At 39.2% G+C, this 11550-nt stretch overlaps 2 protein-coding genes across 2 annotated transcripts; both read right to left on the reverse strand.

The window, feature by feature from the left end:
* Positions 1 to 5432: 5432 nt before the first annotated feature.
* LOC117636206 (putative F-box protein At1g65770) lies at positions 5433 to 7592 on the reverse strand. Its single transcript, XM_034370716.1, has 2 exons — positions 6281 to 7592; positions 5433 to 5656 (listed from the first exon to the last, which is right to left on the reverse strand). Exon 1 carries the CDS (start codon positions 7516 to 7518, stop codon positions 6310 to 6312), a length of 1209 nt encoding a protein of 402 aa, XP_034226607.1. The 5' UTR covers positions 7519 to 7592; the 3' UTR covers positions 5433 to 5656; positions 6281 to 6309.
* Positions 7593 to 8068: 476 nt separating this feature from the next.
* LOC117635472 (GDSL esterase/lipase At4g16230-like) lies at positions 8069 to 9755 on the reverse strand. The gene is made up of 6 exons (XM_034369784.1): positions 9729 to 9755; positions 9407 to 9659; positions 9142 to 9287; positions 8725 to 8970; positions 8396 to 8645; positions 8069 to 8301 (listed from the first exon to the last, which is right to left on the reverse strand). The coding sequence occupies exons 1-6, from the start codon at positions 9753 to 9755 to the stop codon at positions 8069 to 8071; spliced, it is 1155 nt and encodes a 384-aa protein (XP_034225675.1).
* Between the last annotated feature and the right edge of the window lie 1795 nt (positions 9756 to 11550).

Consider the following 11550-nt stretch of genomic DNA (forward strand, 5'->3'; position numbering starts at 1 on the left):
GAAAATCGTGTTTTCCGACGGAGGTTCGTTCGAAGTTACCCGAACTTCCAGCTTGAAATTCTTCCTCGTTTCTCCACCAAATTGATCGAGTAAGGTATGGTTTTTGACCTATTTTTCGTGCTATAGCTGATGGGTATATGGGTTTTGATCTATTTGAGCGTTAAGGGGTTCAATTTTCGACTTGAAGTTTGGCCGAAACTTCGGCCCTTCGAAACTACTGTTTCCGGTCACTTTTTGGGGGTTGTGCACGAACAAAAGTGACTCCAAATGGGGTGTTTTACCTAGGATAGGAGTTTGGAGTCTCGGTTCCACGATTTTTCGGCACACCCGAATCGCTTTGGACACCCGATCTGCCCCGCGCGTGTGGCGGCGCGTGGACCAGGGTGGTGGCACGGTTCTGGCCAGTTTCGAGGTCCTCGTGTCGTCACGAGCGCGTGAGATTTCGCGGATCCCGATTCGGAGTCCGTTTGAGCCCCGAACGGATTTTCCATATTGCGCGGTCCGTGGGTGCAGTATCGTGTGATCGTTGGATCGAGCTGAATTTTGGATATGTCGGTCTACGTGATTTCAGGATCGCGTAGGATTTGACAGATCGCGAATCGGAGTCCCGGATACTCCGGAATCGCAAACCCTGGGGCTAGGGTTAGGGTTTTAAGCGATAACGCGATTTTGGCCAATCCGACCTTCCGATTCGGACCAATTTCGTAGAACTTGGTTCCCGCCCTATGAGAAAATTTCCGGGAAGCTCAGATTGGCCATCGGAGACCGTGGACCCACGGGGTCCCGGATCGGCCGATCGAGCAACTCATCGCTTATCGAGGTTCTGGGTCTCTTGAGGCCGGCCTAACTATTTAAAAAGCTAAGGCGGGGATAGGAATAACTGGAATAAGTGTTTGTATTTCTAGGAGCCGGGGGCAGGGTGTTTAGTTGAATTTCGTTTTATTCAGCAGTTTATTAATTTAATCTTTCGGGATAGTCAGGCACCAGGAGCTCGGCAGAAGTGCAAAAGAGACCTTCGAGAGGTCGAAGTAGCGCGGACCATCTGTGAGTGGACCTTTTTTCCTAAATCAGATTTCTTAAATGTTTTGATGTGTTTATATATAAATAAGTTCTATAAATGAGTTTATATTGATTTTATATAAATAAGTTTTCAGAATGAATTTATTTGAATAAGTTTCTTTATTTAGTCTTTGAGTAAGTTTGATTACGATTTTGAACATGATCAGTAGAGTAACAGTTCTATAAGTCGGTGCTGCTTATTTACCAGTTATAGAAACAGAGTTTGAATTTCGAATCAGTTGAGACCGCAGCACGACTTGAGTTTTACAGTTATTCTTCAGATAGTTCTTTTTAAAGGAATTTATTTTAAAACCACCTCGTACCCGTTTTCTTTGGTGATTACCCAGAGTTGGACCGATGTCTACGGACATCCAGTCTGATTATAGTTCAGTCAGTGCACTTGACTTGCCTCACGAGTTTCGGGGACGCTCGGACCGTGAGTGCCAGGATTTGCGGCTCGGCAGACTTGGTGTCCCGAGACCTGCCAGGATTGCGGCTCGGCTGACTCTGTGTCCCCGAGACCTGCCAGGATTGCGGATCAGGCTGACTACGGTCCCCTGCATCCTGCCAGAGCGACTCGAGTTGACTTGGTGTCACCGAGGAATCTGCCGGCGGGACAGGCTGATCATAGTCCCCTGATTTCGCCAGTTTGCGGCTCGGGTAGCCTGTGTGACGCCCGAGACCTGCCAGGGAATTGACGGAAATGACAGGGGTACGAACTGGTAGTATTTTCAAAAGGTTTTGAGTTTCTTTTACTTAATTATGATTTTCAGTTATTTTTAAATCAGCTTTTCTGATTTTTCAAGCATAAATGCCTTTATCTTTGCTCAGTTATTCAAAGCTTGAGTATAGAGTTTTTATACACGTTTGATTTCAGCATTTTTATGGAAGCTTTGATTTCAGTAGTTTTGTATGAAACTTTCGAGCTTGAGTATGACTGATATAGAATGCTTTGAGTTGAATATGCTTGGCGTAGAAAGTACGTATTTAGTTTTATTTAGCTAAATTTCTTTTCACAATGGGGGATATTAAGTTTATGATAATTATTTTGAAGAACATTATTTTTGTCCACTCACATTTTCAAACTGTTTTTCGCCCCCAGGCCATAGAGGTACGCGGGATCCACCACCGGGCTAGTCAGAGCTTCCGCACCACCAAGTAAGGTAGAATCGTAGAAAATCCTTTAAACCTTGAGAACTTGAGAATATGCTCTGACATCCAGTTGAAAATTTGGAGATTAGAATTGAATTGATTACTGGAAACATTCTGGCTGTTGGGCGAAATATTTGAGACTGTTTGACAGGTGAAAAATTTTGGGATTGGTCAAAATACAGGGGAGACTCTGCCGAATTTTCGGCAGAAGTCTAAGGAAAATTTAAAGAGAAGTTGATGTAAGAAGGGTAAAAAGGTCCTTTGTGCCCGACATTCGCCAGGTGTCGGACACGCACAGGACTTGGCTCGAATTCCAAAGTGAAAATTGGGTCGGGTCCTGTCAGCGGATGTCGGACACAAATGACTTAATTGCCCTTCTATGCAAAGCACGATAACATAACAAGATTGACTTCTACAGAAAAACCGGCAGAGTTTCCCTTGTAACTGGCTCAATACCAAAATATTTACACCTGCCAAATAAGTATATATATATACAACCAACTGCTAGCATACGTATATATACATTCCAACAGTTTAATTCTAAGTCTAGGGCAAAACATCAGAGCGGTTACTAAGAATTTACATAGGAGTCAATCCTTTTACAAAACAAAAAGTCCTACATCAAAAGGAAGGCGCGGAAGGTGGAAAACGGCCCGGTGGTGGATCCCTGTGCACGCCTACTGCCTGGTGGCACAAAACATTAAAAAGGGTGAGTAGACCCAATAACAAAGTTTAGAAAAATACAGAAGAACATACTAACCCCACTGTAAAAACAGTTATACAAACTAAATTATTATCTTTATTACTAATGCACTCAGATAATTATACATGTATATAAGCCAATCATACTCATGGTACTAAGAATTTACAAAGGAGTCAATCCTTTTACAAAACAAAAAGTCCTACATCAAAAGGAAGGCGCGGAAGGTAGAAAACGAGCCGATGGTGGATCCTTGTGCACGCCTACTGCCTGGTGGCGCAAAACATTTAAAATGATGAGTGGACCTAAAAACAAAGTTTAGAAAATAGCATATAAACATACTAACCCCACTGTAAAAACAGTTATACAACTAATTTATTTGCAATGCACCCTGGAAGCACAACATGTATCATACTCTGAGAGAGCACTGCTGGTGGCCTTTTATGAAGAAAGAAATAGCAGAGTATGTTAGAAGGTGCCTAATTTGTCAGCAAGTGAAAGCTGAGCGGCAGAAACCATCAGGGTTGTTGCAACCGTTTTCGATTCCTGAATGGAAGTGGGAGCGAATTACGATGGATTTCGTGTTCAAGCTTCCCCGAACATAGAGTAAGCATGATGGAGTGTGGGTAGTCGTGGATCAACTCACCAAGTCCGCTCATTTTCTGCCAGTGAAAGCAAATTATAGTTTGAACAAACTGGCTAAGATTTTCATAGATGAGATAGTGAGACTTCATGGAGTACCAGTATCCATTGTTTCAGAAGAAAATCTGTGGATAACTGAATTCTTGTAACCTTTAAAAATTCTGCTGCCATTTATATGATAATTAACTAAAATTTCTTTTCTTATATCCGTTAAAGGTATTCCACTCGGCAGCATACAAAATAAAATATTCAAAAGCATAAAACAGCTTATAACACTAATCTTGGAATAAAATTTATTCAAGATCAAATACTGTAAATAAAACTGAATTATTTAAATTTATTTATAAAAATAAAGAGTCCACTCACTGGTAGTCCGTGCTCGCTGGACCTCTTGAAGGTCCCTCTTGCTGGTCAACTGGTGCCTGGGTGCCTGATTCAATGACCACAATATTCTATTAATACAAGATAGTAATAATTTAAAAATCCTGACCCCCGGCTCTTAGAAGTACATGCGTCAAATTAAAATTGGTTCTATGGCCATAAAAGCTTGGAATAGTTTAGTAGTATCTTGGGACTCAAAAAGCGCTAAAGTCCCAAAAAGTCAACTCGGGACCCCGCGGGTCTATGACCTCGCAATTATGATCCTGAAGCCTCTAGAAGTTCCAACATACCTAGGACACATGACCCGAGGGTTTGGTCTCGATCGGACAACCTAAGGATCTCATCGAGACACAGTGCCACTTCATTACCCTCGCCCACGCGCCGCCACACGTGCCGGCAGCACTGGGTGCCCAAAGCTATTACGCATCGCCGAAAAATCTCCAAACCGCATCTCCAAACTCCTACCCTATGTATAACATCTTATTTGGAACAACCCCAAAAACTGACCGGAAGTGGCCGAACTCGGAGGTCGAAAACTGGCCGAATTTTCAATTCGAAAATCAATTACCTACGTTCAAAATTGATGCAATCCTACCCAACCATCAGCTAGAGCATGGAAAATAGGTAGAAATCCATAACTTACTCATCAGATTTGGAGAAGAAATGAGGGAGAATGAGTGGTTTGAAGATTTGGAAAAAACCACCGGATTTCTGCAAATTTCGGCGACACCGGTGGCAGAGTGGAGCAGCCGAGGGCTGGGACTTGTAGAGGAGGATGAGCTGGTTCTTTTGGGGCTACACGTAGTGCCTGAACCTTACGAACTAAACCAATCCTCGTTGGTTGCAATATAATGCTTTGCTTAAATGCTTTTCTTTTTGTTGATCAACGAGAAATGTCATTTTCCAATTTAAATAAATAAATAAATATCACTAAATCAAGAGCTAGTTAATAAACTTAACCCCAATCATTGTGAAATCTACTTTTTTAAAAATTGCTATTTGGTAAGGTGTTCAATAGACTATAAAAATAAAAATAAAAAACTATCTGGTAAAGGAAAATAGTTGGCAATGCATCACCCCAATGTGTGAGATGAAGGAAAATAAAATAAAAACTATTTGGTGTTAAATAGATTATGCAAAACTGGAAAGTAAAAAAAAAATGCATTGGAAAGCAAATTTTTTTTTTTGGAAACAATTTATGTGACACTTGTTGAACATGGATGGTCAATATTATTTCAATTCAAATCAATAAAAACAATTACCATCACAAATTATCAATAATTAGAGTAACGATTTCACTGTTTTTTTATATTTTTTCTTTTTAATGTCGGGTCTCGTGAGAACTTTAAAGTCCGAAGCAACTGCGAAGCCCAGAGCAATTGAGTACGACACAAATCGAACGCAATTGTCTAACATTGACCATGACCAGCGTTGGTCGCCATGGCTAATTAGTTTAAAAGGGTAAAATAGTCATTTCTATTATTACACACCAAGAAAATAGTAATTAGGTCAACGGACAGTTTAACTCATAATCGGTATGTATACATCCAGAATAACATTAACAGACTACAATATTAAACATTTGGATAAACTAGACTGATAAATTTTTACAATACTTTTACTGCAGATAATTTTACAGATCACTCTTCATGAGAAATTGGATTTTCCACCACCTCCGAGAGATGCAGAAAAAGGGGTCTTCATTAGCAGTAAGCAAATTTCCTGTCAAGTGTTAAGAAATAATTAATATCCAAACAATTTTTTTCCAAGTGAAACACAATTAGTACAGAATATTCAGGGAATAAATTTTATTTTTTTTACCACAAAGCATACTTTCTAAAGTTAGGATGTGTCTATATGAAAACCACGGGTAGTAATAACCAAAATCAGGATTAAAATGTGATCTAGGGGAAATCTTTTCCTGAAGATTTGAGCTTCTAATCTACTTGCTAGACATTCGGTCAGCCACGAGGGTTTGTTATCTCTCACATCCTGCAATTCTTCGAGCTGAATGCTCATATTCTTTTGCAGAAGGACTGCAGGCACTAACCTTGTTATTGATGCCAAAACTTGAATGTAAATACCCCAATTTTAAGTCTAGGAGAATATAATCTACTCAGAACAGCTAAGCTTGTATATAAAGTAAGTGTGATAAGATCCCACAATATACAGTACACTCCCACCATGAAATTTCACTCCTTCCTATTGCTTACTAACTATTAGATTGTGAAGATAAACAAGCACTTATGTCTCATTGACTGGCAAGACAAGAAAATTTATAAGCATGTAATCAGTAAACATTCTAGATATACAGAGAGAAGTAAGGATGAAACATTTCATACTTACACTCAGCAATCAGCATGCAGATGGGGACATTAATCGGGGCTGAGCCAACTTGAGGGTGGCCATAGCATAAACCAGGCACGAAAAGCCGCTACATTCTTGATGCTGCCATCCTCTAAGTCAAACACACAACTGTGAGATTTTCTTGCTCCTGATCCCGCAACTCCTGGTAAATGAGCATGCCTGTGGTCGGTGAACAAAATGCAATTTCCCTTCACTCTAGCTAAGCCTCTGGTGGAGACAGAGAAAGACCCATCATTGCTCAAAATAAAAACTTGATCTCCCAAGTTCTTCACATCAACCCATCTAGCCCATTCTTGATCCAGCTTATAAACTTTAAAATCAATAGCCTCAGGGACCGCAGCATTGGCAAAGAAAGGATTAGGATGAACAGGATTATGAAGACCAAATATTACATTATTATCCTCAAGATGGTACCTCTCGGATCTCTCCCTATCAAGGCAACGATCAACCACATAAAGATCACCACAAGACTCAACCAAATGCTTCTGCCCACCAAACCCACATAAGGGAGGCGAAAAAGGAACCACTTTTAACTCTGAACTCACCCAAAAAATTGTTCCCAATCTATCAACAACATAGCATTGGCCCTTATAAACAATAATATCATCATAGTGAGAGTTTCGTTCATCAAAATGGGTCCATTTCTCATCTCCAATTCTCAGATAACCCAACTTGCCTCCATCAAATATCTTGAATATACCACAATTATCCAAATGGGTTTGACCCATGACCACCACTTTGTTCACACAAGCAATAATGACATTGTTTTGTCGATACTTGAGACTATACGATTTGCGCAATTCAACAACGCCAAAGTCCAATAAGTTAAAGTTCTTAGCTTCAGGGGAGTACCTGAGAGGCGAATTTGTGATCGGGTGAAGTAAACGCGACTCACCAGAATTGGACTCTTCGAGCTTCAGCAACCATGGTTTTGAATTTGATGAATTGGGTTCTCCATCAATGAGTAGCTGCATACTGTAGACTGTGGTTTGGAAGAGCAAGGCTTGGAATTCAGCTCCGGCAGCCACGGCGTCTGAGGAGAATTTGTGGGGCAGAGGAGGAACAGTGGTTTGCTTGAAAGGGGGGACAGAGGAACGCCATAACGTACAGACGCTGCGAAATCGGAGAACGTCGATGCGACTGTCTAGGCAATTTCCGATCGTCAGCCATAGCTCCTTTGGAAGAGCGGACCAATCCACCTTTTTCTTCTTCTCCATCTTGACTGACTTGGCAGAGTGGAGAACTAACAGCTAACGGCTGTGTTTTTATGATGCCTGGTCTCCTCCGCTTGTAGCTAGACAAATTTATTTATTTTCCTTTTAATTATTCACATATTAGTATTATTTTACCTATTTATCCCCTTAAAATAAAGTTGTTTTGAGAAATTTTCTTACATGAGGGTAAATTGAATATTTTAAAAAATTAACCATAACGAAATTTAAAACAAATACCATAAAACGAAGATGGTAATATTTGTAGTTAGATTTTGAGCATATGTGAATCTGAACCATTAATTACATGAATGTTATTTGATCTAAATTGACAATTTGTCAACACAAACATTAGAAAAACAAATACCATAAAACGAAAATCGTACATCATATCTTCTTCAAAATGGAAACAGCTTTATAGTAAACACTTGTTATAGTGGCATTTCAATCCAACACATACATGGATCAAAACTATAAACCTTCACAAAATCATCACACACACACATCAACTTATTTTAGGAAAAGGAAATGAGAAAATTCATGGGTGCCACAAATCTTAAACAGGAATAGCCGCCAACTGACTGAAATTCATGGGTGCCACAAATCTTGTCTCTGCGCCATAGAGGGTAAGTGCTGCTAGTCGGGAAGCATATTCAGTTGGATGATACAAGTCCCAGAACAAATACTCATGCCGATTCGCACAAAGGTTGGGGTTTAAGGAATGCATGCATGGGATTACTCCATTTAACTGTCCATTTCCACAACAAGCTGATTGGATGTCCTTAAAACCTAGCAAGTAGTTTAACAAATTTTTCTTTAATTAAGAAAAAAAATAAAAAATTTCAACATGATCTTCATTTTACTATTTGTCTGAAATACTTACCAAAGGCTAATGGGTCTTCAATGATGCTCATTGTCATCTCATAAGCGTTTCCGAGTGAGTATTTCATCCCTTTCAACTTTGAGCTCATTTCGAGCAGAAGATCCTTCAGTGAAATGAAAAAGGATTGAGCAAGCCTGTTTAGTTCCTCCCTGCAAACACCCGACGTATTTGAAACACGTGCATGAGGGCAACATCCAATTGGAGCAACACTTATAATCCCAAATTTCCGAGCTCCCAACTTGTACAAACCCTGCATTTAATAAAATCATCAAATTATAAGCTTATTTGAGGGATACTTTTATCTGGTCCACCCTCCGAACCGTCTATACCTCTAAATGGTTACGGTACGTGAATTGAAGATTTGCCATGTAGAAGAACTCATCCTCTGGATCAACTGAGGTAGAGGAATTGGAAGGAAGTTCCACATGGTCGAACAGGTCGTTGCTTCCGATACTAATGATGAACAAAGACCTGGCAAGAAATTTATCAGTTGCCTCGGGACCTATCAACTTTGTGAAATTTCCCCGGACTGTCGCAAATTGTTGGATTTGGTCTCCGAGTGGAACAACCTCGATCTACAGTTAATTGCAACAACACAGATTATGAAAGAAATATTTATAATTTCGACCTCAAGGTTAGTTAGTTTTAGATAATTTATAAATAAGACCCCCAACGTTCAAACAAGAATTAATTTTAATTTACAATCCGACAACATAACCATGAAGTAAATAATATTGCATGCTTACATATCTGAATTTTCCGGTATCTTTGAGTATGCCGGATCCTCCTGAAGCAAAGTTCACCCCCTGCAGAATATCTCTTTTAAAAGTGGAGGTACGGTTGAGAATATACAAGAAGGGTGGCGGACTTCTCTGGTAGCCAAATAGTCTCGCTACAAATCAAAGTAGGAAAATCGTCAAAGCCGTCTAATTAACTAAGTTAGATAGCTAATCAGTTAAGTTGCTGCATGCATGGTATATATAAACAAATATTAATTAGTTAATTAATTACCAATTTGGTCAGCGCTGTTAAGGCCATTGCTGAACCTCCCAGTAGGCACAGAATATGAAAAATCAATCCCATTCGGGGCGAAATCAGCCCTTGAGGAACTTGATTGTAACAGATTGTTTGTACCAACATCAGCAGTTGAGTCTCCAAAGATGAAAATAGTTACTGGATCATCTGCATTGGCTATGTGCCCCAGACAAAACAGAAACCACCAGAAGCAGAAGAAGAATGCACAAATCTGCTTTGCCATAATAAACTAAGATCACTAGGGCTAGCTAGCTGGCTTTATTATATATGTTGCCGGCCAAGGTTCCAATTCAGCTACCTTTTCTTCATGTAGCTCTCGATTCATTCCATATTTATATTAGCGGAAGATGTGAAAAATGAACAACCAGGTGATGTTATGTTGTCACTGTCCCAGCCTCTATATTAACCAAGAACTTGATTTTTATGGCGGATTTGCCTAAAATTTGAATTTATGCACGTGTCTATATCTGTGCATGTCTGCTCATAATTCACCAGAATATTGACAATCTAAAAGGTTAAAACTCTTGGTATGAAATTTCTTCTGTTTCTCTCGACTCCGCCGTATATTTTTCTTCTTTCTTTATTACTTTTCATTATAATGTTGTGTTTGTTCTTTTTCGTTTTTTAGGATCCACTTTATTCCTTAGTTAGGAACGATAACCATGCAATTCTCAACTTATTGTTATTGCTAAGAACGTTTTGTGTCTATTTGTGTCTTCATTTGAAGATTCCCTTTAGTAATAAACTATATGGAAGTTGGAATTTATAGGTTCGGAATTAATCTTGAATATCCCATATTCAATACGCCTCATAAGGAAATAAATATTCTTTTTATTTATCGGACATAATAAATTAAATATTCAAATTTACTTTTTATTTGTTTCTAAGCATCTTTTTGACAAAAATTAAGTTCTGCACCAACGAGGTATAGTTAGTGGAAAATGTCATTGACTTGCAAACCAATAATAATCTTAGGTTCTGAACCTCTATGACACATTAGCAGTGTGTGAGAAAACCGTCATCATTTTTCTAAAGTTGGCAAAAAACAAAAAAAAAGTTCTATGTATAAACTATTTAATTCCTTTTTTTTTTTAATTAGTCCACAAACAGATAAAAAGGAAAATTGGTGAGCTTTTGTGGTGTTTGTGGACTCACAGAAAAATAATTGATATTGGTGGACGTTTTGTTTCGTTGTTTTTGTAATAAGATTCACCAGGAAAGAGAAACCCAACAAATTGTTTGGCAAACTATTAGCAAATGTATAACTTCTTGATGATCCTCTTGACACCATACTTCTTCTTTTTACCTTTATTTTTAATTTTAAAGTAACATCCAATTTGTTGACCAGGTGGATGATTTCCCCGGCTGGCTGGGGCCTTGACTTGGGTTAAGACTAGCAAATGGGTTAAACAGACCTTGAGTGAGCGGACCTTTAGAACAGCATGCACACTCTAAACAACAAGAGAAACTATCAAGAGAGGGGGGAGAGAGACCAGCCAAATCCCCTCTATGCTTACAGTCACTTGGACTTAATTTGAAGTGCATTAAGTGCTCCCTTTCAGTCTTGTCCAGACACCCACGTGATTTAATTTGTCCAGAGAAGCGATCTTCCCTAGATTCTCTAGTCAGCTTAATTTGCTACTTAGGTTTGACTGTGGGGGGATCTTGGGATATTTTGCCCAAGTATATGGCTCGAGTGGTTCTAACCGTAAGCAGATGCCATTCAGTTGACCTTGGTCTGGCAGGGCCTGTGATATGATCGAGTCGATAGGTTTGCTTTTGAGGTAGTGACCCGTCATGGTGAGTCAGGTCGAATCAGCATGCGGGGGTGTCTATAGGCTTGGCGGTATGGTCTATTAACACAATTCCATGGTCAATTATTATAAAGATGGTTTTGTTTTGTGTTTGAATCGGTCGGTTTGCTCAATATAGCTCCAAGATTTCTTGTTAAAGAAATACAATTCTTCTGTTCTTCAACAATTATTTCTTATTGAACCACCCTTTGGTTGAGATCTTATTACACAGTATATTTAAAATAGGCATGCCTTAAAAATAAGACTATGATCACAATTGCTTCAAGAGAGTCATGGAAGCTTAAGAGAGAGAGAGGTATATATATA

This window comes from Prunus dulcis, chromosome 7 (assembly GCF_902201215.1).
Source record: "Prunus dulcis chromosome 7, ALMONDv2, whole genome shotgun sequence".
Classification (NCBI taxonomy): domain Eukaryota; kingdom Viridiplantae; phylum Streptophyta; class Magnoliopsida; order Rosales; family Rosaceae; genus Prunus; species Prunus dulcis.